The sequence below is a fragment of the Scyliorhinus torazame genome, chromosome 21 (assembly GCF_047496885.1).
Source record: "Scyliorhinus torazame isolate Kashiwa2021f chromosome 21, sScyTor2.1, whole genome shotgun sequence".
Classification (NCBI taxonomy): domain Eukaryota; kingdom Metazoa; phylum Chordata; class Chondrichthyes; order Carcharhiniformes; family Scyliorhinidae; genus Scyliorhinus; species Scyliorhinus torazame.
Window position 1 is genome coordinate 62,236,023 of NC_092727.1, and position 26,981 is coordinate 62,263,003.

Sequence of the window (26,981 nt, forward strand, 5' to 3'; positions counted from 1 at the left end):
GAGAGTTACATGGCTCTGTTTGATATTCTATTCCACATCTTTCCACTCATATTAATCTCAGGAAAGGTAACATTGTACTGTAACCTGGAGTAGCCAAAGCGTCTTTTAACTTACCTCAGTCTGGTGAATCTCCTGATTTGGGCTGCTCCTGTGCTGGAGCAGTTACTGAAGTAGCTGGAGGTCGTTGCAGAACTTGGCTGTCGATCTGCTAACAGTCCTGCCATTGTCCTTTTCCTGTAGGCAATTGAACCAATCAATGAGGTATAAGCAGTGCCTGAGTGGTGGCAGCCTATCAGACTGACCTTTGATGTGGCTCCTATTTACTGGCATTTCTAAAGGAGTTCAGATGCGATAGAATATCAGCTGTGTGTAGCTTTTGTAAAGCCTGTGTGCTGCCTTATTCACATTTGGAGGTCGACCTCCAGCACGCTTCATCTCCTCACCTATCTCAGCCATGTCACTGGGTAAGTTATAGTCTTGCAGTTATTGCCATCAAGTACTTTTGCACACTTTGCTCATTTGACTGTGCTCGGTGTTCAGTAAATGGTTGGTTTTGCTGCAGTTGAATTCACAGACTGTGTCAGTCCATGACTTTGCAATAAGCAGTTCATTTACTTGCCTCAAATTGTTCAGTTGGTGTTTTCATTCTGTTTTGTTTTAGTGAGTGTGGAAATATCTAGCAGGATTATTTAGCAGTAATCCTGTTTCAAGTGGGAACCAAAGAACTTGGATGCAAGATAAATTTCAAAAGAGCCTGAGGCAAGATGAGGGGAGACTTTTTATGCAGGGAGTTGTTAGGATCTGGAATGCTCTGCCTGAGAGAATGGTGGAAACAGTTTCCACCTGTTTAATGTTTCCACGGGAACATTAAACAGCGATTTAGAGGAATACTTGAAAAGAAAGAATTGCAAAACCTGTGAGGAACAGGCAGGGGAATGAGACTAATTGGAGGACTCTTTCAAAAATTTGACATAGACATCAGTGGCCTTCTTACTTACACATCTTTCATTTGTTTGTTTGTGTTTTTGTATCTGGGTCTGTAAATAAAAATGAGAAAGTTGTCTGTTCCTACCCTCTTTGTATGTGAACACTTTTTTGAGTGTGCACGGTTGTGTGTGGGTGGATGCTTTTGTGTGTGTGAACGTGTGTGAGAGCTATCTGAGTGTGCAACTGCTCTCGATAAAGGGATGCAGTATGTGTGAACACGCACTTCACGCAAGAGCATTATTTGTGTGGCTTTACTCTTCCTGTCCTATTTTCGTTTTTATAATTAAACAAAAGCAGGGGGAGAGCTGTTACCATTACCCATGGCTACTCCTCGACCATTCAAAGTTGACTTGCCTTTTTTTGAAATTAAATAAAGGTTTGGGGGATAACTGTTCCCTGGTAACATTCTCCATGACAACACCTCAAGCAATCAGAGCCCACTTGCTGACCTATCAGCATTCTTTTCCCTTTTCTCATGCAGCATAACTTGTTGTTTCCTGCAAAATTTGATATTCTTGCATCTGTCCTGATGAGTGCAAGTTGTATAGCTTCGACAGCATGTCTCTTGTTTGACAATAGTATGCTATTTTCTTCACTGATGAACTGATATTTGTAGTGAAAGATTTGGTGAAATATCTAGGCTCCATGTAAACTCATGCTGCTCCCTGAAAGTGACTTTGCAGCTTTACTGCACCTCTCCCAGGAACCACAAGCAGCTAACATTACAATCTGCATTACTGAATTCTCACTAGCCCTATACCCAATCTTTATCATGGTCATTTCCACTCCTAACCTGATCTTTCTATTGCGTGGACTGGAATAGTATTAATTATTTCCATGGGAGTCAATTCTATACAGGTCAGGAGTGTAATGGAATACTCTCCACTTACCTGCGTGAATGAGGCTCCAACAACGCTCATGAAGTTCACCGCCATCCAGGATAAAGCAGCTACTTGATTGACTCCCCTTCCACACCTTCAACATCCATTCCCTCCACCACCGACACACATTTGTACCATGTGTACCATCTACAAGATACACTGCAGGAACTCAGCAAAGCTCCATAAACAACACTTTCCAAACCTGCAAACTTTACCACCTAGAAGGACAAAAGCAGCAGATGCCTGGTGTGCTAGATATGACTCCAACCAGTGAAGAGGTTCCCCTCATTCCCATTGACTGGTTTTGCTGGAACTCTGATGTTATATTTGGTTAAATGCTGCTTTGATGTAAAGGGCAGTCACTCTCACCACTGGAGTTCAGATCTTTAATCCATGTTTGGACCAACTGGCTGTAATGAGCTGAGTAACCCTGGTGGAACTCGAACTGAACCCCAGTGCAAAGTTTATTGTTGAGTAAGTGCCACTTAACAGCACTGTTGACAACACCGACCGTCACTTTGCTGTTAATTGAGAAAAGACTTATGGGGCAGTAAATGGCCAAATTAGATGTGTCCTGCTTTTAGTGTACATGACATACCTGGGCCATATTGCCTGGTAGATGCCAGTATTGTAGCTCTGTTGCGCAGAACGTTCTAGAGCACTATTTGTCTGCACTATTTCTGGAATCTTGTCAGGTCCCACAGTCTTTGCAGAATCCAATGCCTTCAGCTGTTCCTTGCTATCACATGGAGTTAATCGAACTGGCTGAAAACTGACATCTTTGATGTTGGGGACCTTTGGAGGAGACTGAGATGGATAATCTATTCTGCATTCCTGGCTGAAGATTGTTGTGAATGCTTCAGCCTTGTCTTTTGCACTAATTAATCGGTAGGGATGTTTTCTGGGCTCCCCCATCATTGAGGATGGGGCTATTTGTGGAGTTTCCTCCTCCAGTGAGTTGTTTGAGTGTCCATCACCATTCATGGCAGGAGATGGCAGGACTCCAGAGCTTAGGTCAGATCCCATTGGTTTTTTATTATGCTCCTGTATTATCTTTTATTACACTTCTCTGTGTGTCTTGATATACTATGGAGTGTAATATGTGTTACTCAAACCTTGGTTACTTATGAGGTCTTCTGAATCTCGATGAAGAAGACTCAAACTCGTCCAGTGGTAACAAAAGGTTTATTGAGTAAATATAACAATAATTGAATGAGTTCTTTACTTTAACATTGATACTAGTGATAAGGTTGACAAGATCTAACTGCAGTAACTACACTAACCATCTGAGCTAATCTGATACTCCTGCCCTTGTCACAGTCCATCCAAAACAGCGTGGCCAATCCACCTACCCTGCACATCTTTTGGGTTGTGGGGGCGAAACCCACGCAAACATGGGGAGAATGTGCAAACTCCACATGGACAGTGACCCAGAGCTGGATCGAACCTGGGACCTCGGCACCGTGAGGCAGCAATGCTAACCACTGTGCCACCAGGCTGCCCTTTCTAAATACTTCGAAAATGATATGAGGATCTCTGCCTCTACCATCCTTTCAGGCAGTGAGTTCCAAACTTCCATCTATGCCCCCTGGTCATTGATCCCTCCACCAAGGGAAAAGGTTTCTTCCTGCCTATTCTATCTGGGCCCCACATAATTTTATACATTGCAATCATGTCACCCCTCAGCCTCCTCTGCTCCAAGAAAAACCCAGTCTATCCAACCTCTCTTCATTCAAAAAAATTTTTTTTGTAAGAGTACCTAATTTTTCTCCAATTAAGGGGCAATTTAGAGTGGCCAATTAACCTGCCCTGCACGTCTGTTTTGGTTGTGCGGGTGAGACCCACGCAGATACTGGGAGAATGTGCAAACTCCACACGAACAGTGATGCGGGGCCGGGAATGAACCCAGGTCCTCTGCGCCGTGAGGCAGCAGTGCTAACTACTGTGCCACCATCCCATCCTCAATCTCACTTCATAACTAAAACTTTCCAGCCCAGGCAACATCCTGGTACATCTCCTCTGCACCCTTTCCAGCGATTTCACATTCCTGACAACAGAGCTTCCTGTTTGGTGTCTTCCTGAATGAACCTTCTCCATTCTGGTTGGTCACAAGCCAGAGCCTCCCCTTGGTTCGTAGGGATGTTTGATCTCTTCAACAATGTTTTGAGGACATCGCTAAGGTGTTTCCTCTGTCCCCTTGGGAATTTCCAGCTGTAACCATGTTCCACAATTGCTTTGTGAGTATGGTGTCATGGATACGATGGACATTGTCCTGTCCTGCCCAGCAGAACTGGTTTTGAGTGTTTAGCACCTTGATGCTGGGCAAATTGGCCTGGGGGAGGAAGAGCACATCTGTTATTGTGTTTCTGGCTTGGTGGTTGAGCCAGTTCAGATGAAATAACAGCTGTCACTCCCGTTTCATCAAGATATCGAGTTTCCCCAACAGATTCCAGGGTACTGCCAAACCCAAACATCCCTTCCTGACTTTTAATCGAAGCATTCCTGCAGAAAGTTCCATTTGTCACCCACCTTCTAATTGACCAGTTTATTAGGTTCTGGTACAAACATAAAAGTCGAATTATATATGAACCTAATTAAAAACGAAACGTCATTGACTGTGTAATCAATACTAAATAATGACAGTGTAATATACTTGGAGGCAGTGTTATACAATCAGAGATGGAGAAATACACCTCAGAACCTTGTAATTCAGCCAGAGACAAATCAAGATAGAATTATCAGCAGAGACCAGTCTAACTCAGACGCTTCTGTTCCTTTGTACTTCCGCTGTCTCAAACCAATCCCCATTAGGGGTGGCAAGGTGCCACAGTGGTTAGCACTGCTGCCTCACAGCGCCAAGAACCCAGATTTAATTCCAGACTTGAGTGACTGCCTGTGAGGAGTTTGCACGTCCTCCCCGAGTCTGAGTGTGTTCCCTCTGGGTGTTCCGGTTTGCTCCCACAGCCCAAAGATGTCTGGTTGATGGATTTGTTTTATTACCTGTGTGGTAGGTAACATGTGGTACTCAATCCTTGGTTAGGGATGAGGTATTCTGAATCCCGATGAAGACGATTTGAACTCTTCCAGTAGTAACAAAAGGTTTATTGAGTAACTACAACAATATTCACATGAGTTCTTTACTTTAACTTTTATACTAGTGACAAGGTTAACAAGATCTAACTATGGTAACTATATGTAACTCCACTGGCCATCTAAACTAGTCTGCTGTTGCTTTGATCACAGTACACCCAAGAGAGAGAGAGACCCAATGTGGCTGCCTTTTATACCCCTGTTGGTCCGGCCCTCTAGTGATCATGTGGCGCTACTGATTACACATTAACCCCTTGTGTACATGCACACATAGAGATCACTACAGAATTGACCATGCTAAATTGCCCCTTGGTGTTGAAAGTGGGGTTATGGGTAGGGTGCTCTTTCAGAGGGTTGGTGTAGACTCAGTGGCCCGAATGGACTCCTTCTGCACTGTAGGGATTCTATGATTCTAATGAATGAGTTTCGAACTGTCATCACTTTTAATAAAAGCAAACAATAATAAAAACTACTTTCATTCATATAGCTTATTTATCACAGTAAATGCCACTTCTATAGAGTTATGAGACAAAAATTTAAAATAAAAAACATAATTTGACAGGATGTGAGGTTTGTTGGCTGGGCCAGCATTTATTGCCCATCTCTATTACCTTGCGAAGTTGGTGGTGAAGCACTTCTTAAACCGTAGCAGATGTAGGTACACTAACTGTGCTCTTCGGGAGGGAGTTAGGGCAGCATGGTAACACAAGTGGATAGCACTGTGGCTTCACAGCGCCAGGGTCCCAGGTTTGATTCTCCGCTGGGTCACTGTCTGTGCAGGGTCTGCATGTTCTCCTTGTGTCTGCGTGTGTTTCCTCCGGGTCCTCCAGTTTCCTCCCACGGTCCAAAGATGTGCAGGTTAGGTGAATTGGCCATGATAAAATTCTCTTCGTGACCACAAAGGTTAGGAGGGGTTATTGGGTTAGGGGGATAGCGTGGATGTGAGGGCTTAAGTGGGTCGGAGCAGACTCGATGGGCAGAATGGCCTCTGTCATGTGAGAGTACCTTTAATAAATGGGTGTTGAAGAAATGTACCTTTAAGAAATGGGTGTTTATTACTGCAGTGATGTCAGAGAGTTGGGAGAGCTGGGCTGTCTGTCAGGTTTTTTCTTTCGTTTTAGGCTGTTTGCTGCAGGATGTGTTTTGGTTTTGTTTTCAGTGTTGGAGCTGAAGCCAGGCAGAGCAAGTGCACTGTTGATCTCTCTGCCATGAAAAGACTATCTCTTGATCAGTTGGTGAATTCAGAATTATAAATGTTCTCAGGAGTGAATGTAAACCTGAGGTCTTTCTGTTAAAATGTGTTTCTTCTGTTTTCTGGATGTTGTTTGGGAAGTTATTAAGGATTACTTAGTGTTGTATTCTTTGGGGGTTGTATTTGAATTGATGATTGCTAAGATGTTCACTGTATGCTTTAAAAAGGTTAACTTGAGTTCATAGAATAAACATTGTTTTGCAAAAAATACGTTTCCATTTCTGCTGTACCACACCTGTAGAGTGGGCCGTGTGCTCCCCATACCACAATCTATTAAAAGTTGTGCGCCAGGAGAACACCATGCTATACTTTGGGGTTCTCTAAACCCTGGCCCATAACAAATTGGGGGCTCGTCCAGGATAAAAGTCTATCCATTGGATTGGCTTAGTGAACTTAAAGACAGTGAGGGGTGAGCATATTGTGGTTGCTTTTCAGGTGTGGTATTTTAGTTTAAGCAGGGAGTGTGTTGTGGACAATGGCTCTTTCAGAGGCTCAGATGTTTTTGGGGGTGGAGACGGTCACACGCAGTGCCTTACGGACAGAGACTAAAAGCAGACTGTTAGATTTGGCAAAAACATTGTAGTTAACATTTCCTGACAAAATGTGAAAAGGTGAGGTAATTATGGCAGTGGCTAAGCATTTAAAGTTGCCTGAGATACAGTTTGACTCATTGGAAATGGCAAAAAAATTCAGTTACAAATTGAGTTTAAAAATTGAATTCCTGATGTAGTGAGTACTCATGTGGAAGAGCAGAGGGTTAAAACTGCGAGATTAGCAGCAGAAATGGCAGATGATTATAAATTAGTCCATAAATCAAAGCTTGGTTTCCGACATCAGTTTCAGCCTGTGAGGGATAGAAACTGGGGACATGGGAAATACTCAAGTGGTAAAGATGATCTGATGGGAGATAATAAGGAGAGTGTACCTCAGCTTAAAAAAGATATCCAGGAGGGTGGAAGAGACATGAAAAGTTTCAAATGTTTTCACTATAATAAACTAGGCCATGTAAAGTCACGGTGTTGGTGGTTGAAGAAAAGCACTGGGAAGGCTGATATGGTAAAACAGGATAAACAGTGGGGTTTGTTAAAGTGGTAAAGGAAAGCCCAAGTGAAGCGAAGGAGGTGCAGAAGATTGTACAGCCTGATCAAGAGGTGATTGATAAGAAGGTGCCAGATGTCTTTAAAGAATTTACTTGTGTGGGTAAAGTTTACTCGTGTGTATCAGGAGGAGCAGGTAAATAAGTCACAATTTTAAGAGATACGGGAGCTAGTCAATCTTTAATGGTAAGAGATGAGGAGTTATGTAGTTTGGGAAGAATATTGCCAGAAAAGGTGGTAACATGTGGAATTCAGGGTGAGAGGAGTAGTGTTCTATTATATAAGGGAAGGTTGGAAAATCCAGTGAAGAGTGGTGAAGTGGTAGTAGGAGTAATAGAGAAACTATCTTGTCCAGGAATACAGTTTATCTTGGGTAATGATATAACTGGATCGCAGGTGGGAGTGAAGCCTACTATGGTTGATAAGCCTGTGGAAAATCAGACAACTAAAGTGTTGAAGGACGAATATCCTGGGATTTTTCCGGATTGTGTAGTAACAAGGTCGCAAAGTCACAGGTGAAGACAAGAGGAGAAATCAAAGAATGAAAATGAAGTTGAAGTTCAATTATCAGAACCGATTTTTGATCAGATGGTTGAAAGAGAACAAGAACAGGTGGAACATTGTAGAAGTCAACTGTTTCCTGTCTGAGTGTCATTCCTGAATATTCCATCCAGGTCTGTCAAAATCTTTCCTCGAAATCCTGAATATCTTCATTATATTTTTGAATGCAAGATGTGATCTTAGACCAATTGGTCCTCGGGAGGGCGAAAGTTTAATAGCCAATTCTTGACTGCCAGCCAACCAGCTTCAAAATTTTGCAAATCATTTCCAAGGGCAACTTCCACCTCAGTTCTAAGGGTTGAAATTACATGAATACCCAACATGGTAGTCAGAATTTGTACTCCATCAAATGGGTGGAGACTGTAAATGGATTGTAATCTGTGAATTCTATCCCATGTGGTCATACCACCCTTTTTAGGGTTTGGAAGAGTTTTGGACCATTCATCAATTTTTTCAGGATCTGCTGGTTCATGAATCCAATGATGACCATATATGGTTTTTGTGATAGTTTCACCTTCTTCTATTTTTTTGCTTCCAACTCTAACCTGTTTGCATTTTAAAGGGGCTAGTCGAATTAATTTAGTATTTTGTATTGTAGGAATATCTGTAAAATCACTATCTTCATCTGATTCCACGGCAGCAGGGACAGGGACTGCTTGCTGAGTTTGTGCTGTTTGTTCAGCTGCTCATTGGTTCTGAGCTGTGCTTTGCTTTAAATTCTGAGCTGCAAGACTGTCTGTCAGGATTTTGCAGTGTCCTGTTAAATTGTTTATGTCCCCTTCTAAAACACTTCTTTCTTCGATTAACTTGCAATTTTCAAGTTCAATTCGCTCGTTTTTTTGATCGCAACTGTTGGTATTTTGACTCCACTTCAAAAACTTGATGTTGCAATTCTGCTATTTGAAAAGATAACTGCTGGAGTTTAGAGGTTTTGTTTCCCAATTCTGTGCGAATTTCATCATAATGCTCAAGTTTGGATTTTGCATCTCGTAATTCTCCAACAACTGCAATTAGTTGATCTTTAGTGGACCTATGCTCATGATCACTTTTATTTTTAATAGTTATTTCTTGCTGTCTGTGTATTTGTCCCATAATTGCCAGGGACCATTTTGCACGTTCTGCACAGTGCAATCGTGTGCATTTTCCCCATGCTCTCCTGATATTATCGAAGGACCATTGTATTCTTCTCTTTGAAACTTAAGTAGTGTGAGTCACCCTGGTTAGTTGAGGTCTGTACAAAAGACAGACAGAAAGCGCACTCAGTAAGCTTTGCGCAGAGTGAAGTCGAGACATCCTGAGTGAGACACATCCAGAGTGGGAATTGCAACTTGGTAATTTGGTGCAGTGTGGTAATTCGGTGCAGAGTGGGAGAAGGTGCTTTTTCCCTACTGTTTTGTTCTCTCTCTTTCTTCTGGCCTGTAACTTTTAATCTGCAAGGAGAGAACCAAAGAGCATCTGAGAACCTGGGAAGGTAAGTGATTTGTATTTATTGTTATTTTTATTATCTTTTCAAATTGTGTGTGTGGGGGGGGTTTATTATCTTTTCAAATTGTGTGTGTGGGGGGGGGGGGGAAACTGAAGTGACATCACAGTAAAGCTGTGACCTGATTGGCTGGTTGGGAATCTACACTAAATTTAAAAATTAAACATTGTTAAACTAATTAAACATAATTACTTAATTATAATTTAGAGGGGTATCTGAGCCAAAGATCGGAGAGTACTGTATTTAGCTTTCACATTTATAGTAGAAATCTAGTGCTAGGAAACATATAACTCGCTGCCGGAGGAGGTGGTGGAAGCAAGGATGATAGTGACATTTCAGGGGCATCTGGACAAATACATGAATAGGATGGGAATGGAGGGATATGGACCCAGGAAGTGTAGAAGATTGTAGTTTAGTCGGGCAGCATGGTCGGCACGGGCTTGGAGGGGCCGAAGGGCCTGTTCCTGTGCTGTACTTTTCTTTGTTCTTTGTTCTTTGTCCTCTGGGGATATCATACTTTGATTCAATTTTTCTTGAGACTTTGCATAGATCAAATTGTCTACGAATGAAAGACCCAAAATCTCCCAACATGTCTTCAATAGAGACAACTGGTACCCCATAACCTCCTTTGACCGTCGTAGGGAGTAATTTCCTGCCTGCTAAAGGCTCTGAATCTATACATTGATCTGGATCAGCCATAAATTCAACCTTTCACCTAACTTTTTCTAGGTCGCTGACTGTGTGTAGGCTGTGTTAGTCTCAACGACCGGCACCTGATTGATTTAACACAGTCTATAAAAATGTCCTTTTCAGGGGTCGAAGCACTGATTGATGCGGCTTTAAGACTTTTAATGGGTGAAAAAGATATTCCTTACCATAGTCTAGCCGTGGGTCCCGGCTGTCTCCTCCGATTATTGCTGAAGCTCCCGAACCTCTCTGATGTTGTGATCTCATCTCAGAACTTCTCCCCTCCTGGCTGGCTCGCCAAGTTGATAGATTTAACCATTCGGTTTCAGCAGCACTTCGCGATTACTGGAACCCAATAGAAATTTAAGTTAAAACTTCTCGGGTGCAATTAGGAATTGTTTTATTTGTCTTCTGTTGATTACAATTTGAAAGTCATTTAAAAGGCAATTCGTCGACAATTTGAAGCTTTCAAAGAATCACAGAAATTATCTTCTTGCTTAGGCAAACAGCTTAAAATGTCAAAGTCTGACAATGAAATATGAATACAGGGAGACAATGAATAGTTCAGATCAAAGTATAGATAATTCAAGAAAAAGAGAGAGAGAGATATCCAGCTAATCATCCAGCCCATCTCCAGCTTCAACAACCTAAAAAATGGCCGAACGAAATTTACAGCTATACTGTTTCGTATCTGTCTTAAGCCATCTAATCACACCCCAATATAATCCTAGTTGGTTTCGGTTAGACTCAAATACATCTGATTTGACGGCAAGCCGTCCATCTTTAATATGCAACATTAGTTCTAATTGTTTCGTATCTGCATACTTGTGTATGTTAAAGAATGCGATATTGTGCTGTTGTCAAGGCCAGTTTGAATTGGTCTTTTGCTGGCTTAGCTGTTATAACAATAGAGCCTTCATGTTACCTTGTCATGCCATGCTGTTGCTATGGCTGTTGCTATGGATCCTGCTCTGTCCTTGGACACTGTCTTGAAAAATATATTCATTAAATCAGTTACAGTGTTTGTTTTAATCGAGTAAAGTGAATTATGCTGCTTCTAGGCTGTTTTGTAAACTGTTATATTTTGAGATGACCTGAGGTTATGAGAGTGTTGAAATCCTTAATTTAAAATGGGTAAAACTGGGGCTCAATATTTATCCTCAATAACTATCCTCTACCTATTAGGTGTGTCAGAAAACAATTGACTTCTACAAGGATGAGGCGGATACTTTTAGTTTAGAAAAATTGGCGGATTTACAACAAAAAGATGTAGAAATAAAACTGATGTCTCAGAAAGCATACATGGAAGAGGAATCTGAGTGCATACCAGAGTGTTATTACCGTAAAAGTGATGTCGTAAAAGTCATTATTCCAGCGGAGCGGGCAGAGAGGGGAGCGATTTTTGAAGGGGAGAGCTGGAAGGTAAGCTGAGTTTTTGATTTTTAACTTACTTTTTCAGAGCAGGAAACAGGAAGTCGGCCGTGGGGAGACCTGGGAAGGTTGTATTACCCAATAAATTTGAACGGTGAGGAAACCCGAGATATTACACGTGAGCTATTTACTTTTTTTTTTCTTTTTTACTGGGAGACTAAGTAGAGGTGATGGCAGCTAGGGCAGTGGAATGTTCCGCCTGCAGAATGTTCGAGGCAATGGAGACCACCGGTGTCCTTGCTGACTTCACCTGCAGGAAGTGAAGCCATCTCCAGCTCCTCACAGACCATCTTAGGGAACTGGAGCTGGATGAACCGAGGATCATTCGGGAAGCTGAGGGGGTGATAGATAGAAGCTACAGGGACATAGTTACACCTGAGAACAAAGGTAGCTGGGTAACAGTTGGAGGTGGGAAGAGGAGGAAGCAGTCAGTGTAGGGATCCCCTGTGTTGTTCCTCTCAACAATAAGTATACCGCTTTGGATACTGTTGGGGGATTACCTAGCAGGGGTAGGTTACAGTGACCGGGTCTCTGGCATGAGATCTGGCTCTGGGGCTCAGAAGGGAAGGGGGGAGATCAGGAGAGCACTAGTTATAGGGGACTCAATAGTTAGAGGTATAGACAGGCGGTTCTGTGGGCACGGGCGAGACTCTCGGATGGTTTGTTGCCTCCTGGGTGCCAGGGTCCATGACGTCTCGGATCGTGTCTTCAGGATCCTTAAGGGGGAGGGTGAGCAGCCAGAAGTCGTGGTGCACATTGGTACCAACGATATAGGTAGGAAAAGGGGTGTGGATGTAATAAACGAGTTTAGGGAGTTAGGCTGGAAGTTAACAGCCAGGACAGACAGAGTTGTCATCTCTGGTTTGTTGCCGGTGCCACGTGATAGCGAGGCTAGGAAGAGGGAGAGAGTGCAGTTGAACACGTGGTTGCTGGAATGGTGTAGGAGGGAGGGCTTCAGGTATTTGGATAATTGGAGCTTATTCAGGGGAAGGTGGGACCTGTACAAGCAGGACGGGTTGCATCTGAACCAGAGGGGCACCAATATCCTGAGAGGGAGGTTTTCTAGTACTCTTCGGGAGGGTTTAAACTAATTTGGCAGGGGAATGGGAACTGGATTTGTAGTCCAGCAACTAAGGTAGCCGATGTCCAGGACGCCAAAGTGTGTAGTGAGGAACTGGGGAAGGTAACACTGACAAAGGAGAGTACTTGCAGGCATGGAGATGGGTTGAAGTGTGTATACTTCAACGCAAGAAGCATCAGGAATAAGGTGGGTGAACTTAAGGCATGGATTGGTACTTGGGACTACGATGTGGTGACCAACACGGAAATTTGGACAGAAGAGGGGCAGAAATGGTTGTTGGAGGTTCCTGGTTACTGATGTTTCAATAAGATTGGGGAGGGTGGTAAAAGAGGTGGGGGTGGCATTGTTAATTAGAGATAGTATAACAGCTGCAGAAAGGCAGTTCGAGGAGGATCTGCCTACTGAGGTAGTATGGGTTGAAGTCAGAAATAGGAAAGGAGCAGTCACCTTGTTGGGAGTTTTCTATAGGCCCTCCAATAGCAGAAGAGATGCGGAGGAACAATTGGGAAACAGATTTTGGAAAGGTGCAGAAGTCACAGGGGAGTAGTCATGGGTGACTTCAACTTCTCAAATATTGAGTGGAAACTCTTTAGATCAAATAGTTTGGATGGGGTGCTGTTTGTGCAGTGTGTCCAGGAAGCTTTTCTAACACAGTATGTCGATTGTCCGACCAGAGGGGAGGCCATATTGGATTTGGTACTTGGTAATGAACCAGGGAAAGTGATAGATTTGTTAGTGAGGGATCATTTTGGAGATAGTGACCACAATTCTGTGACTTTCACTTTAGTAATGGAGAGGGATAGGTGCGTGCAACAGGGCAAGGTTTACAATTGGGGGAAGGGTAAATACGATGCTGTCAGATAAGAACTGAAGTGCATAAGTTGGGAATATAGGCTGTCAGGGAAGGACACAATTGAAATGTGGAACTTGTTCAAGGAAGATACTACGTGTCCTTGATATGTATATCCCTGTCAGGCAGGGAAGAGATGGTCGAGTGAGGGAACCATGGTTGACAAGAGAGGTTGAATGTCTTGTTAAGAGGAAGAAGGATACTGGGCTGCACGGTAGCACAAGTGGTTAGCCGAGTTGCTTCACAGCACCAGGGTCCCAGGTTCGATTCCCTGCTGGGTCACTGTCTGTGCGGAGTTTGCACGTTCTCCCCGTGTCTGCGTGGGTTTCCTCCGGGTGCTCCGGTTTCTTCCCACAGTCCAAAGACGTGCAGGTTAGGTGGATTGGCCATGATAAATTGCCCTTAAAGACCAAAAAATGTTAGGAGGGGTTATTGAGTTACAGGGATAGGGTGGACGTAAGGGCCTAAATGGGTCGGTGCAGACTCGATTGGCCTTCTTCTGCACTGTATGTTATATGTTATGTAAGGCTGAGGAAGGAGGGATACAAGATAGCCAGGAGGGAACTGAAGAAAGGGAATAGGAGAGCTAAGAGAGGGCATGAAAAATATTTGGCGGGGAGGATCAAGGAAAACCCCAAGGCCTTTTACACATATGTGAGAAATATGAGAATGACTAGAGCGAGGGTAGGTCCGATCAAGGACAGTAGCGGGAGATTGTGTATGGAGTCTGAAGAGATAGGAGAGGTTTTGAACGAGTACTTTTCTTCAGTATTTACGAATGAGAGGGGCCATATTGTTGGAGAGGACAGTGTGAAACAGACTGGTAAGCTCGAGGAGATACTTGTTAGGAAGGAAGATGTGTTGGGCATTTTGAAAAACTTGAGGATAGAGAAGTCCCCCGGGCCTCACGGGATATATCCAAGGATTCTATGGGAAACAAGAGATGAAATTGCAGAGCTGTTGGCAATGATCTTTTCGTCCTCACTGTCAACAGGGGTCGTACCAGGGGATTGGAGAGTGGCGGCTGTCGTCCCCCTGTTCAAAAAAGGGAATAGGGATAACCCTGGGAATTACAGGCCAGTTAGTCTTACTTCGGTGGTAGGCAAAGTAATGGAAAGGGTACTGAGGGATATTATTTCTGAGCATCTGGAAAGACACTGCTTGATTAGAGATAGTCAGCACGAATTTGTGAGGGGTAGGTCTTGCCTCACAAGTCTTTTTGAATTCTTTGAGGAGATGACCAAGCACATGGATGAAGGTAAAGCAGTGGATGTAGTGTACATGGATTTTAGTAAGGCATTTGATAAGGTTCCCCATGGTAGGCTTATGCAGTAAGTAAGGAGGCATGGGATAGTGGGAAATTTGGCCAGTTGGATAATGAACTGGCTAACCAATAGACTTCAGAGAGCGGTGGTGGATGGCAAATATTCAGCCTGGAACCCAGTTACCAGTGGCTTACCGCAGGTATCAGTTCTGGGTCCTCTGCTGTTTGTGGTTTTCATTAATGACTTGGATGAGGGAGTTGAAGGGTGGGTCAGTAAATTTGCAGACAATATGAAGATTGGTGGAGTTGTGGACAGTGAGGAGGGCTGTTGTCGGCTGCAAAGAGACATAGATAGGATGCAGAGCTGGGCTGAGAAGTGGCAGATGGAGTTTAACCCTGAAAAGTGTGAGATTGTCCATTTTGGAAGGACAAATATGAATGCGGAATGCAGGGTTAATGGTAGGGTTCTTGGCAATGTGGAGGAGCAGAGAGATCTTGGGGTCTATATTCATAGATCTTTGAAAGTTGCCACTCAAGTGGATAGATCTGTGCAGAAGGCCGATGGTGTGCTAGCGTTCATTAGCAGAGGGATTGAATTTAAGAGCCGTGAGGTGATGATGCAGCTGTACAAAACCTTGGTAAGGCCACATTTGGAGTACTGTGTGCAGTTCTGGTCGCCTCATTTTAGGAAGGATGTGGAAGCTTTGGAAAAGGTGCAAAGGAGATTTACCAGGATGTTGCCTGGAATGGAGAGTAGGTCTTACGAGGAAAGGTTGAGGATGCTAGGCCTTTTCTCATTAGAACGGAGAAGGATGAGTGGTGACTTGATAGAGGTTTATAAGATGATCAGGGGAATAGATAGAGTAGACAGCCAGAGACTTTTTCCTCGGGTGGAACAAACCATTACAAGGGGACATAAATTTAAGGTGAATGGTGGAAGATATAGGGGGGATGTCAGAGGTAGGTTCTTTACCCAAAGAATAGTGGGGGCATGGAATGCACTGCCTGTGGGAGTAGTTGAGTCAGAAACATTAGGGACCTTCAAGCGGCTATTGGATAGGTACATGGATTACGGTGGAATACTGCGGTGTAGATTGATTTGTTCTTAATCTAGAACAAAAGTTCTCCACAACATCATGGGCCGAAGGACCTGTTCTGTACTGTATTTTCTATGTTCTATGTATGTTCTATGTCTTGATGAGAAAATGGAGACCTTTACATATGCAGGTGGATGAAAAGTGGGCGGAAGTTCATCAAGTAGTATTGCCGGTAGTGTATAGAAAGGAGCTGTTGCGAGTTGCACATGAGGTACCAGTGGGAGGTCATTTGGGAATAAGGAAAACTCAAGCTAAAATCCAGAAACATTTTTATTGGTCTGGACTATATAAAGATGTAGTTAAATTTTGTCAATCATGTCACACATGTCAAGTGATAGGGAAACCTCAAGCAGTGATAAAACCAGCGCCCTTAATACCCATTCCAGCATTTGAGGAACCTTTTACAAGGGTCCTAATCGATTGCGTAGGACCGCTTCCTAAAGCAAAAAGTGGGAATCAATATCTTTTGACTATAATGAATGTGTCTACTAGGTTTCCAGAGGCCATTCCAGTACGTAATATTACAGCTAAAAAGATTGTGGAAGAGTTACTTAAATTCTTTACCTGATATGGACTACCCACAGAAATACAATCGGTTCAAGGATCGAATTTTACCTCAAGATTATTCAAAGAAGTTATGGATAGCTTAGGAATAAAACAATTTAAATCAACTGCGTACCATCCAGAATCGCAGGGAGTGTTAGAAAGGTGGCATCAGACATTAAAGACAATATTGAGGGCTTATTGCCAAGATTATCCAGAGGATTGGGATAAAGGAATTCCATTTGTTCTGTTTGCAATTAGGGATGCACCTAATGAGTCAACCAAATTTAGTCCTTTTGAACTAATTTTTGGACATGAGATAAGAGGACCACTTAAGTTGATTAAGGAAAAATTAGTGAGTGAGAAATCAGAAATTATATTATTGGATTACGTGTCAAATTTTAGGGAACGATTAAATAGAGCAGGTGAATTGGCTTGACAACATTTAAGAGTTGCACAAAATGTGATGAAACGGGCAGCGGGCAAGAAATCCAAAGTTCGTAGTTTTGCCTGTGGAGATAAAGTTTTAGTATTGTTACCAGTGGTCGGGGAACCTTTAAAAGCTAGGTTTTGTGGACCTTATCAGATTGAAAGGAAATTAAGTGAGGTGAATTATGCAGTAAAAACGCCGGATAGAAGGAAAACTCACCGAGTGTGTCATGTGAATATGCTTAAAAGGTACTTTGAAAGGGAAGGAGAGAAAAAGGAGGAGGTTTTAATGATTCTAACTCAAAGTGACGAACCAAATCCAGATGACTGTGAATTTGACATACCTCAAATTAAATTGGAAAACGAGGATGTTCTTAAAAATTGGGATAAATTGTTGAGTTAACTTCCAGAGGAAAAACGGACTGACCTGAAAGAGTGATTGATACCACATGGGCAAGTTTGTGGAGATAAATTGGGTAGTACTAAAATGGCTATACATGATGTAGATGTGGGAAAGGCTGTTCCAATCAAACAACATCCATACAGACTTAACCCTTTAGAATTGGCACAGGTTAACAAAGAGATTGAGAGTATGCTTAAAAATGGCATAATTGAAGTGGGTTGCAGCCAATGGAGCTCACCCATAGTGATGGTACCAAAACCAGATAGTGCCCAATGGTTGTGTGTGGACTATAGAAAGGTTAATGTAGTTACAAGAACGGACTCTTATCCTCTCCCACATTTGGAGGACTGCATTGAGAAAGTGGGACAATCAGCTTTTATTTCTAAACTGGTACCTTTATCCGAATGGGCGAAGGAGATTTCAGCTTTTGTGACTCCACATGGTATATACCAATTCAAAGTTATGCCATTTGGCATGAAAAACGCCCTAGCCACATTTCAACGGTCAACTAACAAATTTGTTTCAGGATAACCCAATTGTGCGGTATACATTGACGATCTGGTAATTTTCAGCTTGACATGGACAGAACATTTAAAACATCTGATGGAGTTATTCGATCGACTTCAGGACGCGGGTTTGGTGATAAACCGAGCCAAAAGTGAATTTGGAAAAGCCCAAGTCACTTTCCTTGGCCGTACAATTGGACAGGGTCGAATGGTCACACAGGATGTGAAAACTAAAGTTATTGAGGAGTTTCCGATACCCTCGACACCACGGGAAATGATACGATTTCTTGGCATGAGTGGATTTGATCGAACATTGGTGAACAGTTTTGTAGCATGGTTGCTCCACTGATGGACTTGCTGAAGAAACGTCGAATATTTCCGTGGACTTTCAACAGGCATTTGACGGCCTGAAAGCTGTGCTAACCAATGCTCTTGTGTTGGAGAGTTACAAGGGACTCTGTGATCAGATTGAACTAAAGTATCTGACTTTAAAGAGAAATGCCGAGGCGTAGATAAATGGATGGATCGTGCAGAGAACTTCTTGTCCAAAGAGACTGTCAATCGAGACGGATTTCAGTTGGAGGAAGAAGAACGAAAAAAAAAATGGACTATATTATTATACTTGTTTGTGTGTGTTGTTTTTTGAAACGAAAAAGTATATTTACTGTGTGCATTCCTTAAAGGATAGTGAAAAGGTGAAAAATGAAACCATCTTGAAGTTGATGGTTTTTTTTTTTTCTTGGGTGGGGGGGGGGGGGGAAGTGTCATGTGAGAGTACCTTTAAGAAATGGGTGTTTGCAGTGATGTCAGAGAGTGGGTGGAGCTGGGCTGTCTGTCAACTTTTTACTTTCGTTTTAGGCTGTTTGCTGCAGGGTGTGTTTAGTTTTGTTTTCAGTGTTGGAGCTGAAGCCAGACAGAGCAGGTGCACTGTTGATCTCTCTGCCATGAAAAGACTATCTCCGAGCCCCCTGGAGCTGGAAGGGGCCCACCGGGTCCTGGTGAGGAGATCCAGGGCCGATGAGCCGCCAAGGGAGATAGTGGCAAGGTTCCATCGCTTCGCGGACAAAGAAAGTGTGCTGAGATGGGCCAAGAAGGTGCGGAGCAGTAGATGGGAGAACGCGGTGATCCGAGTTTACCAGGATTCATGCGCGGAGGTGGCAAGAGGGCGAGCTGGCTTCAACCGGGCCAAGGCGGTGCTGCGTAAAAAAAGAGTCAGGTTCAGCATGCTGCAGCCTGCGCGACTGTGGGTCACTTATCAGGACCGACACCATTATTTTGAAACGCCAGAAGAGGCTTGGATCTTTATTCAGATGGAAAAACTGGACTCGAACTGAGGGGATGTGGTTGCGGTGGGAGATGTCGGTTGTATATGGGGTTGTGAATAGGGGCAAAGAATACTTCATGGGTGGGATGATGGATGGGGATGTGGGTAGAGATCTGGTTAAAATTCCTAAAATTCCTTTTTTCTTTTCTGTAGACGAGATGATGATGATGGGGAATGTGGGGGTCGGTGCTGGAGGGAGGCGAGACTCGGGGATGAGGGAACTGGGATAAGAGCCGCAACAGGCGCTGCGCCACAGGGGGCGGGGCTGGTTCAGGAAAGTGCGGGATTTTTCCCGCGCCAAAAGGTGGGGGGAATGGAGGAAGGTAAGGAAGAGGAGAGACTCGCACACGGGGAGATCAACGGGAAGGAGGGGGAAGCCGGGGTCAGCAGAAGTCAGCTGACTCACGGAAGTAATATGGGGGGAGCAAAAGAGCTAGATGTAGATCTAGTGGGGAGGGAAGGGGGGGAAAGGTTTTTCTTTAGGGTTGCTGCTCACTGTACGAGGGGGAACTGAAAATGGAAGAGGTGGTCGGGACGGGAGTTCCCCGCCTGGGGGACTGGAGGGTGCGGGAGGCGCGAGCACGGGACTGGCCTAAGATAGGAATTGGCTAATCGGCGCGGGGGGGGGGGGGGGGGGCGGGGGGGGGGGGGGAGCGGGGTGGGGTTAACCCCCCAATCCAGCTGATCACATGGAATGTGAGAGGCCGAAATGGGCCGGTTAAGAGGGCCCGAGTGTTTGCGCACTTAAAGGGACTGAAGGCAGATGTGGTCATGCTTCAGGAGACACATCTGAAGGTGGCAGATCAGGTCAGGTTAAGGAAGGGATGGGTAGGACAGGTGTTCCATTCGGGGCTGGATGCGAAGAATAGAGGTGTGGCAATGCTGGTGGGAAAGCGGGTGTCGTTTGAAGCCAAGAACATAGTAGCGGACAAGGGAGGCCGATACGTGATGATGAGTGGTAGGTTGCAGGGGACGGAGGTGGTACTGGTGAAAGTATATGCCCCGAACTGGGACGATGCTGGATTCATGAAACGGATGTTGGGGCGTATTCCAGACCTGGAGGTAGGGAGCTTGATAATGGGGGGGGGATTTCAATACGGTGCTCGACCCAGCATTAGATCGCTCTAGATCTAGGATGGGGAAGAGGCCAGCTGCGGCTAAGGTGCTTAGGGGGTTCATGGACCAGATGGGGGGAGTAGATCTGTGGAGATTTGCCAGGCCTTTGGCTAGAGAATTTTCTTTTTTCTCCCACGTCCATAAGGCCTACTCCCGGATAGATTTTTTTGTTCTGGGCAGGGCATTGATCCCAAAAGTGGAGGGAACGGAGTATTCGGCCATAGCCATTTCAGACCATGCCCCACATTGGGTGGAGCTAGAGCTGGGGGAGGAGAGGGACCAGCACCCGTTGTGGAGGTTGGATGTGGGACTGCTGGCGGACGAGGAAGTGTGCAGGAGGGTGCGGGGGTGTATCGAAAGGTATCTGGAGGCCAACGACAACGGGGAGGTGCAGGTGGGAGTAGTATGGGAGGCGCTGAAGGCGGTGGTCAGGGGAGAGCTTATCTCCATCAGGGCTCATAGGGTGAAGAGAGAGGGCAGGGAAAGGGAGAGGTTAGTGGGGGAGATTTTAAGGGTGGACAGGAGCTATGCAGAGGCTCCAGATGAGGGACTACTCAGGGAGAGACAAAGTCTCCAGACAGAGTTCGACCTGTTGACCACAGGGAAGGCAGAGGCACCGTGGAGGAAGGCACAGGGGGCGACGTATGAGTATGGGGAGAAGGCGAGTCGGATGCTGGCACATCAGTTCCGTAAGAGGATGGCAGCAAGGGAAATAGGCAGAATCAAAGATGGTAGGGGAACTACGGTGCTGAGTGCGGGGAAAGTGAATGAGGCTTTTAAGGCCTTTTACGAGGAGCTGCATAGGTCCCAGCCCCCAGGGGGAAAAGAGGGGATGCGGCGATTCTTGGACCAATTGAGGTTCCCAAGGGTGGAGGAGCAGGAGGTGGCTGGTTTGGGGGCGCCAATTGGGGTGGAGGAGCTGGTTAAAGGACTGGGGAGCATGCAGGCAGGGAAGGCCCCGGGGCCGGATGGGTTCCCGGTGGAGTTTTATAGGAAGTATGTAGACCTGTTAGCCCCATTGCTGGTAAGGACCTTCAATGAAGTAAGGGAGGGGGGGGGGGGGCCCTGCCCCCGACAATGTCGGAGGCGACAATTTCTTTGATCTTGAAGCGGGATAAGGACCCACTGCAATGTGGGTCGTATAGGCCGATCTCGCTCCTTAACGTAGATGCTAAGTTGCTGGCAAAAATGTTGGCCATGAGGATTGAGGACTGTGTCCCGGGGGCGATTCACGAGGACCAGACGGGATTCGTAAAGAGTAGGCAGTTAAACACTAATGTGCGAAGCCTCCTAAATGTGATAATGATGCCATCGGTGGAGGGAGAAGCGGAGATAGTGACAGCCATGGACGCGGAGAAGGCCTTTGATCGGGTAGAGTGGGAGTATCTCTGGGAAGTGTTGAGGAGGTTTGGGTTCGGGGGAGGGTTTATTAGTTGGGTTAAGCTCCTATATAAGCCCCGGTGGCGAGTGTGGTCACGAACCGGCGGAGGTCGGAGTATTTCCGGCTGTATCGAGGGACGAGGCAGGGGTGCCCCATGTCCCCTCTGCTGTTCACATTAGCAATTGAGCCTTTGGCCATGGCGTTAAGGGAGTCGGGGAAATGGAAGGGGGTGGTTCGAGGGGGAGAGGAACAGCGAGTGTCGCTGTACGCAGACGACCTGTTGCTGTATGTGACGGCTCCAGTGGAGGGGATGGTTGAGGTAATGCAGATCCTACGGGAGTTTGGAGACTTTTCGGGCTATAAGCTCAATGTGGGAAAGAGTGAGCTCTTTGTGATCCATCCGGGGGTCCAGGGAAGAGGGATAGACGACCTACCGTTGAGGAGGGCGGAAAGGAGCTTTCGATACTTGGGGATTCAGGTAGCTAGGAGCTGGGGGGCACTGCACAAACTTAATTTGACGCGGTTGGTGGAACAGATGGAGGAGGAGTTTAAAAAGTGGGACATGTTGCCACTCTCGCTGGCGGGTAGGGTACAGTCGGTTAAAATGGTGGTCCTCCCGAGGTTTCTTTTTGTATTCCAATGCCTCCCAATTGTGATTACTAAGGCCTTCTTTAAGGCGGTAAGCAGGAGCATCATGGGATTTGTGTGGGCGAGCAAGACCCCGAGGGTAAGGAGGGGGTTCCTGCAGCGTAGCAGAGATAGAGGAGGGTTGGCGCTGCCGAATTTGGGTGGTTACTATTGGGCAGCCAACGTGGCAATAATCCGTAAGTGGGTGATGGAGGGAGAGGGGGCGGCGTGGAAGAGGTGACGGCACCGCTGCCGCTCTCGCCGACAAGGTACACCACGAGCCCGGTGGTGGCGGCAACGCTAAAGATCTGGGGGCTGTGGAGACGGCTCAGGGGTGCGACGGGAGCCTCGGTGTGGTCCCCGATCAGAGACAACCATCGGTTTGTCCCAGGAAGGATGGATGGGGGGTTTCAGAGCTGGCATCGGGCAGGGATTAGAAGAATGGGGGACATGTTCATTGACGGGACGTTTGCGAGCTTAGGGGCGCTGGAGGAGAAGTTTGGGCTACCCCCGGGAAACGCTTTCAGGTACATCGTTTGGGGGGGGGGGGGAGAGGAGGGAGGGGGGGGGAAGGGGGGTTCCTTTGGGGGGCATTTGAGCAAGAAAACACATGAATGATCCGGAAACTGACATGTACGGGAAGAATCCAATGTACAAAGTTCTGTATCTTATTGACTTGCCATGTTCATGTCTTGCCACGTGAGTTCTCTTTCTTTTCTTTGTTACGGGGGGGGGGGGGGGGGGGGGGTTTGTTTGTAAGGCGGAAAATATTGTTGAAAAATTCTTAATAAAAATATATTTTTTTAAAAAGGTTAACTTGAGTTCATAGAATAAACATTGTTTTGCTTTAAAAAATACTTTTCCATTTATGCTGTGCCACATCTGTAGAGTGGGCTGTGTGCTCCCCATACCACAATCTATTAAAAGTTGTGGGTCAGATGAACACCATGCTACACTTTGGGGTTCTCTAAACCCTGGCCCATAACATCTCCTTCTGCGCTGTATGTTCTATGTTCCAGGATTGACACTGAACTAAAGGAGAGATTACCAATAGCTTGGCCAACAAGGTTGGTTTTAATGTGCATCTTAAAAGACGAGAGGGAGAGAGCGAGAGAGAAGGTGAGGTGGAGTGGTTTAGTGCGCAAATCCCACGTTTTGTTGTAAACTACTGTGGAGAGACTGCCATCATGTTCACTTTGTGATGTATCCAGTCCTTTTGTCCGAGTTCCTCAGACATAACAACGTTTTATTTGGTTTGTTTCATGCTTTAGGTAGCATTCATCAATTGAAGACGCTCCCAGCAATTGGCCAGACACACTCTGCAATGGTACAACACATGATGGATATGAAGCCAATTTTCTCTTACCCATTCGATGTTCCTTCTTCCATCAGACTCTTTCACAACGTCAAAACAGTGAGTAAAAGTTTAAGCAATAAAAGGTTCCATTTGTAATTTAAAAAAAAACAATGGTGTGCCATTATCTGGATTTCAGAATGAGAGAATGGAGGGAGACATTACCGAGACCTTGAGGTGGGTATAAATGGAAAAATAGGCAAAACTATCCTTTCAGAGAGTCCCTACAGTGCAGAAGGAGGCCATTCGGCCTGTCAAGTCTGCACCGAAACTTGGAAAGAAAACCCTACCTAAGCCCACTCCCCACCCTATCCCTATTACTCCACTTAAATTTTGGACTCTAAGGGACAATTTAGCATGGCCAATCCACCTAACCTTTGGACTGTGGGAGGAAATGGGAGCACCTGGAGGAAATCCACACAGATACGGTGAGAAAATGCAAGCTCCACACAGACAGTCACCCGAGGCTGGAATTGAACCCGGGTCACTGGTGCTGTGAGGCAGCGGTGCTAACCACTGAGCCATTGTGCTACCATCAATCTCCAATCTCATAGAATCATAGGCCGGTATCTTCCAACCCTTTCTGCTGGTGGGATCTTCCGGTCTCACCGAAGGTGACTCCCGTGACGGGTCCCCTGGCAGTGGGAAGGGTCAGTTATGCAAAACGCCACAGACATCGGAGGGACTGGCAGCCCTGCTGGCGGACAGTCACGAGCTGCCTCTGCATTGGGATTTCACACTGTGGGGGCTGGAAAATCCAGGCCATAGAAAGTTTATGGCAAAGAAAGTGACCACTCAGTCCATCGTGTCTGTGCTGGCTGAAAAACTAGCTCTCCAGCCTAATCCCACTTTCCAGCATTTGGTCTGGAGCCCTGCAGGTCATGGCACTTTGAGGTGAATATCCAGACACTGTTTAAGTAAGTGCAGGGTTCCTGCCACTTCCACCCTTCAGGCAGAGAGTTCCAGACCCCCACAACCCTCTGGGTTTTCCTCATCTCTTCTTTCATCCTTCCGCCAATCATTTTAAACCTGTGGCCCCCCAGTCACTGACCTGTCTGCTAAAGTAAACCAGGCCTTTTCCACCCACTCTATCCAAGCCACTCACAGTATTTCAATTAATGCTCCCCTCAGCCTCCCCTGTTTCAATGAGAACCACCCCAATCTTTTATTTCTCAGGGACTGGGAAGTTTCATATCTGTGGCCTGGCTTTAAACCAGACCTGACCGTTTTGATGAAAGTCTCTCTCTTCTAAAGGTGTAAGTGATGTAAGTTGAGCTGAGATTTAGTTCTTGTGACTTGAGCGGCCCCCCCCCCCCCCCTGAATTGAGAATCCTGGGAGTGATCTACCGGCCACGTCGTACCCCAATGGAGGGAGGTAGATCCTGGATGAAACCTCCAGCGGGCTTCCCGACAACTACCTCGCCTCGTGGGATCAGGAACCCGCCTTCAATGGGAGGGACCAAGCGTAAGTAGGCCTTATACCTACTTAAGGCCTACTTACCCGGTGTCGACCGGCCTCCCGGGATCTCCCTGGGCACGCCACAGCCGGGCGTCGTTCAGTACTGGTCCACACAAACGTGGAACAGGCGGAATGGCACCCAGGGGTCTCCCAGTCCATTGGAGGCCCCTGGGTGGTCAGGAACAGGGCCACCCCTTGGAATGCCATCACCTTGGCACTGCCAGGCTGGCACCTTGGCACTGCCAAGGTGCCCAGATAGCACTACCAAGCCAGGGTGCCAGGGAGGCCTTGCAAGGGTGCCCTGGTGCCAATGGAGCACTGACAAAGGTCATAGCCCAAGGGGGGCCAAGTCCATGAAAGGAGGGTGGAGGGGGGAAACAAAGGGTGTGGAGGGGCTGAAGGGACAATTGGGAGGTTGAAGGTAGTGATAGGTGAGGGTCCTGGAAGGGGTGGCCTGTAAGTGGTGTGGAGGGGGCCTGAAGAGGGGGCCCCCAGGAATCCCATTGCAGAATGTGCTCAATAGGGAGGGTGTGGGGTGATGCCCATGTGTGTTGGGGGTGATACTGCACATGGGTGGGCGGTGTGGGGGACCCACAAGTTCACTTAGAGATCAGGGCATCCTTTCAAAATGGCAGCTCAATCTCTGCGCTCAGCACCCCAGTGCTGAAAATAATTCTAAGTGCGCGATCGAACGGCCAGGCTGCACCCAAAAAAGCAGCTCTTCGCGGGATAGAGCGACCGATAGAAGCCAGGCGATCCCCCTCACGGGATCTACTCGACTCACAATGCCTCACGAGATCTAACACGATCTCACGAGACGTTGCATTACTTTTTGGCAAATCTGCAGATCAGAGCGAGACAGCCAGTCTCACTTTAATATGCTGTTTCCCGAGGTAGCTGGGGCATTGGATTTATCTCATTCACCTCGGAGACCTTGGGCTAGTGGCGTTCAGTAGTGGGGCGCGATTCAATGGCCACGTTGCACTTAAGCGAGAGAGCAATGAGGCTGTTAAATCTTGGGAGAGGCCAAAAACCATGCTGAGCGCGGATTTGTTTGCGACCTAACCGGCCCGCTCCCATTGGCGAAATCAGCATTCCGCCCTAGCGTGGCAAGAAACCACGAATCACCACATAAGTCCAATCTCCATTCTATTAACTGGAGCGCCCCCTATCAAATAGCCCGTGTGGTCTAATGGCCTTCCCAGCAAGTGGTCACAGGAGCGCCAATTGGTAATCCTGTTTAAAAACTTGAAGCCACTGGAAGGGCTTGAGGAGGTGAGCAGCCACCTTTGCTCCCAGGCAAAGAGCCACGGGGCACCATGGTTTCTGCTGCCCCAGTGCTTGGAGGAGGGCGGGGGAGCCTCGGTCGGGGTGGGCCGCCATCGGTTGGGGGGCCGGGCGGGGGGGGGGGGGGGGTAGTTGTTGTGGAGCAGTGGCGATGGCTGCTCTTGGCCTGGGCTGGGCTGGGTGGAGATGGGTGTCTCAGTATGGAGGGGTCCATCATGTGTGTGTTCCCATTCCAGGGGCAACCCCAGACCCAGCCTGCCTGCCCCACCGGCCACCCATAATTCCCACTGACTGTGGAGGCTTCTGGCCGCATGGCTGAAGGCTATTGCTAATATGAAATTGGCAGTCGTAGTTAAGTGAGCACTTCACACATCCCAATTGAACCTCCGTGGGTAAGCGTGTCATGTAGCAAATGGGGGTTATTGCCTAGCATCCCAATCAGACTGTGATGCCTGGACCCTGTGGGAGGCAAGACCTGGGACACAGCGGGCAACATCCAAACATCCAAGGGCTGATTGGATCCAAGGCCCCAGCACCGGGGACATTTCCGCGACCAGAGGGTCGATGTGTGCACCAGGGAGGGGACGAGTGCCTGGTCCAGGTAACACACCTGCGGATATCTGGGGTACAGGGTCTGGGGTCCTGTGAGCAGTGCCCCCCGCTGCGACCGGGGGTTCGTGGACTGGGCATGCCGAGTGGGGGGGGGGGTGGAATAGCAATGGGGGTACTGGAGGGTCCCGGGTGGAAGACACTGCTGGTAATCCGTTTCACACCCTCTCCCAATTCCTTAC

At 46.5% G+C, this 26,981-nt stretch overlaps 1 protein-coding gene across 1 annotated transcript in view; it reads left to right on the forward strand.

Moving 5' to 3' along the window:
- The first annotated feature begins 408 nt into the window (after positions 1-408).
- The window catches only part of LOC140398055 (zinc finger protein 385B-like), a 78,337-nt gene continuing 51,764 nt past the window's right edge, over positions 409-26,981 (forward strand). Inside the window, exons 1-2 of the mRNA XM_072486267.1 lie at positions 409-464; positions 23,362-23,504. Of these exons, the coding sequence (XP_072342368.1) occupies positions 455-464; positions 23,362-23,504 (153 nt within the window). The 5' untranslated portion in view covers positions 409-454. The remainder of the gene's footprint in view (positions 465-23,361; positions 23,505-26,981) is intronic.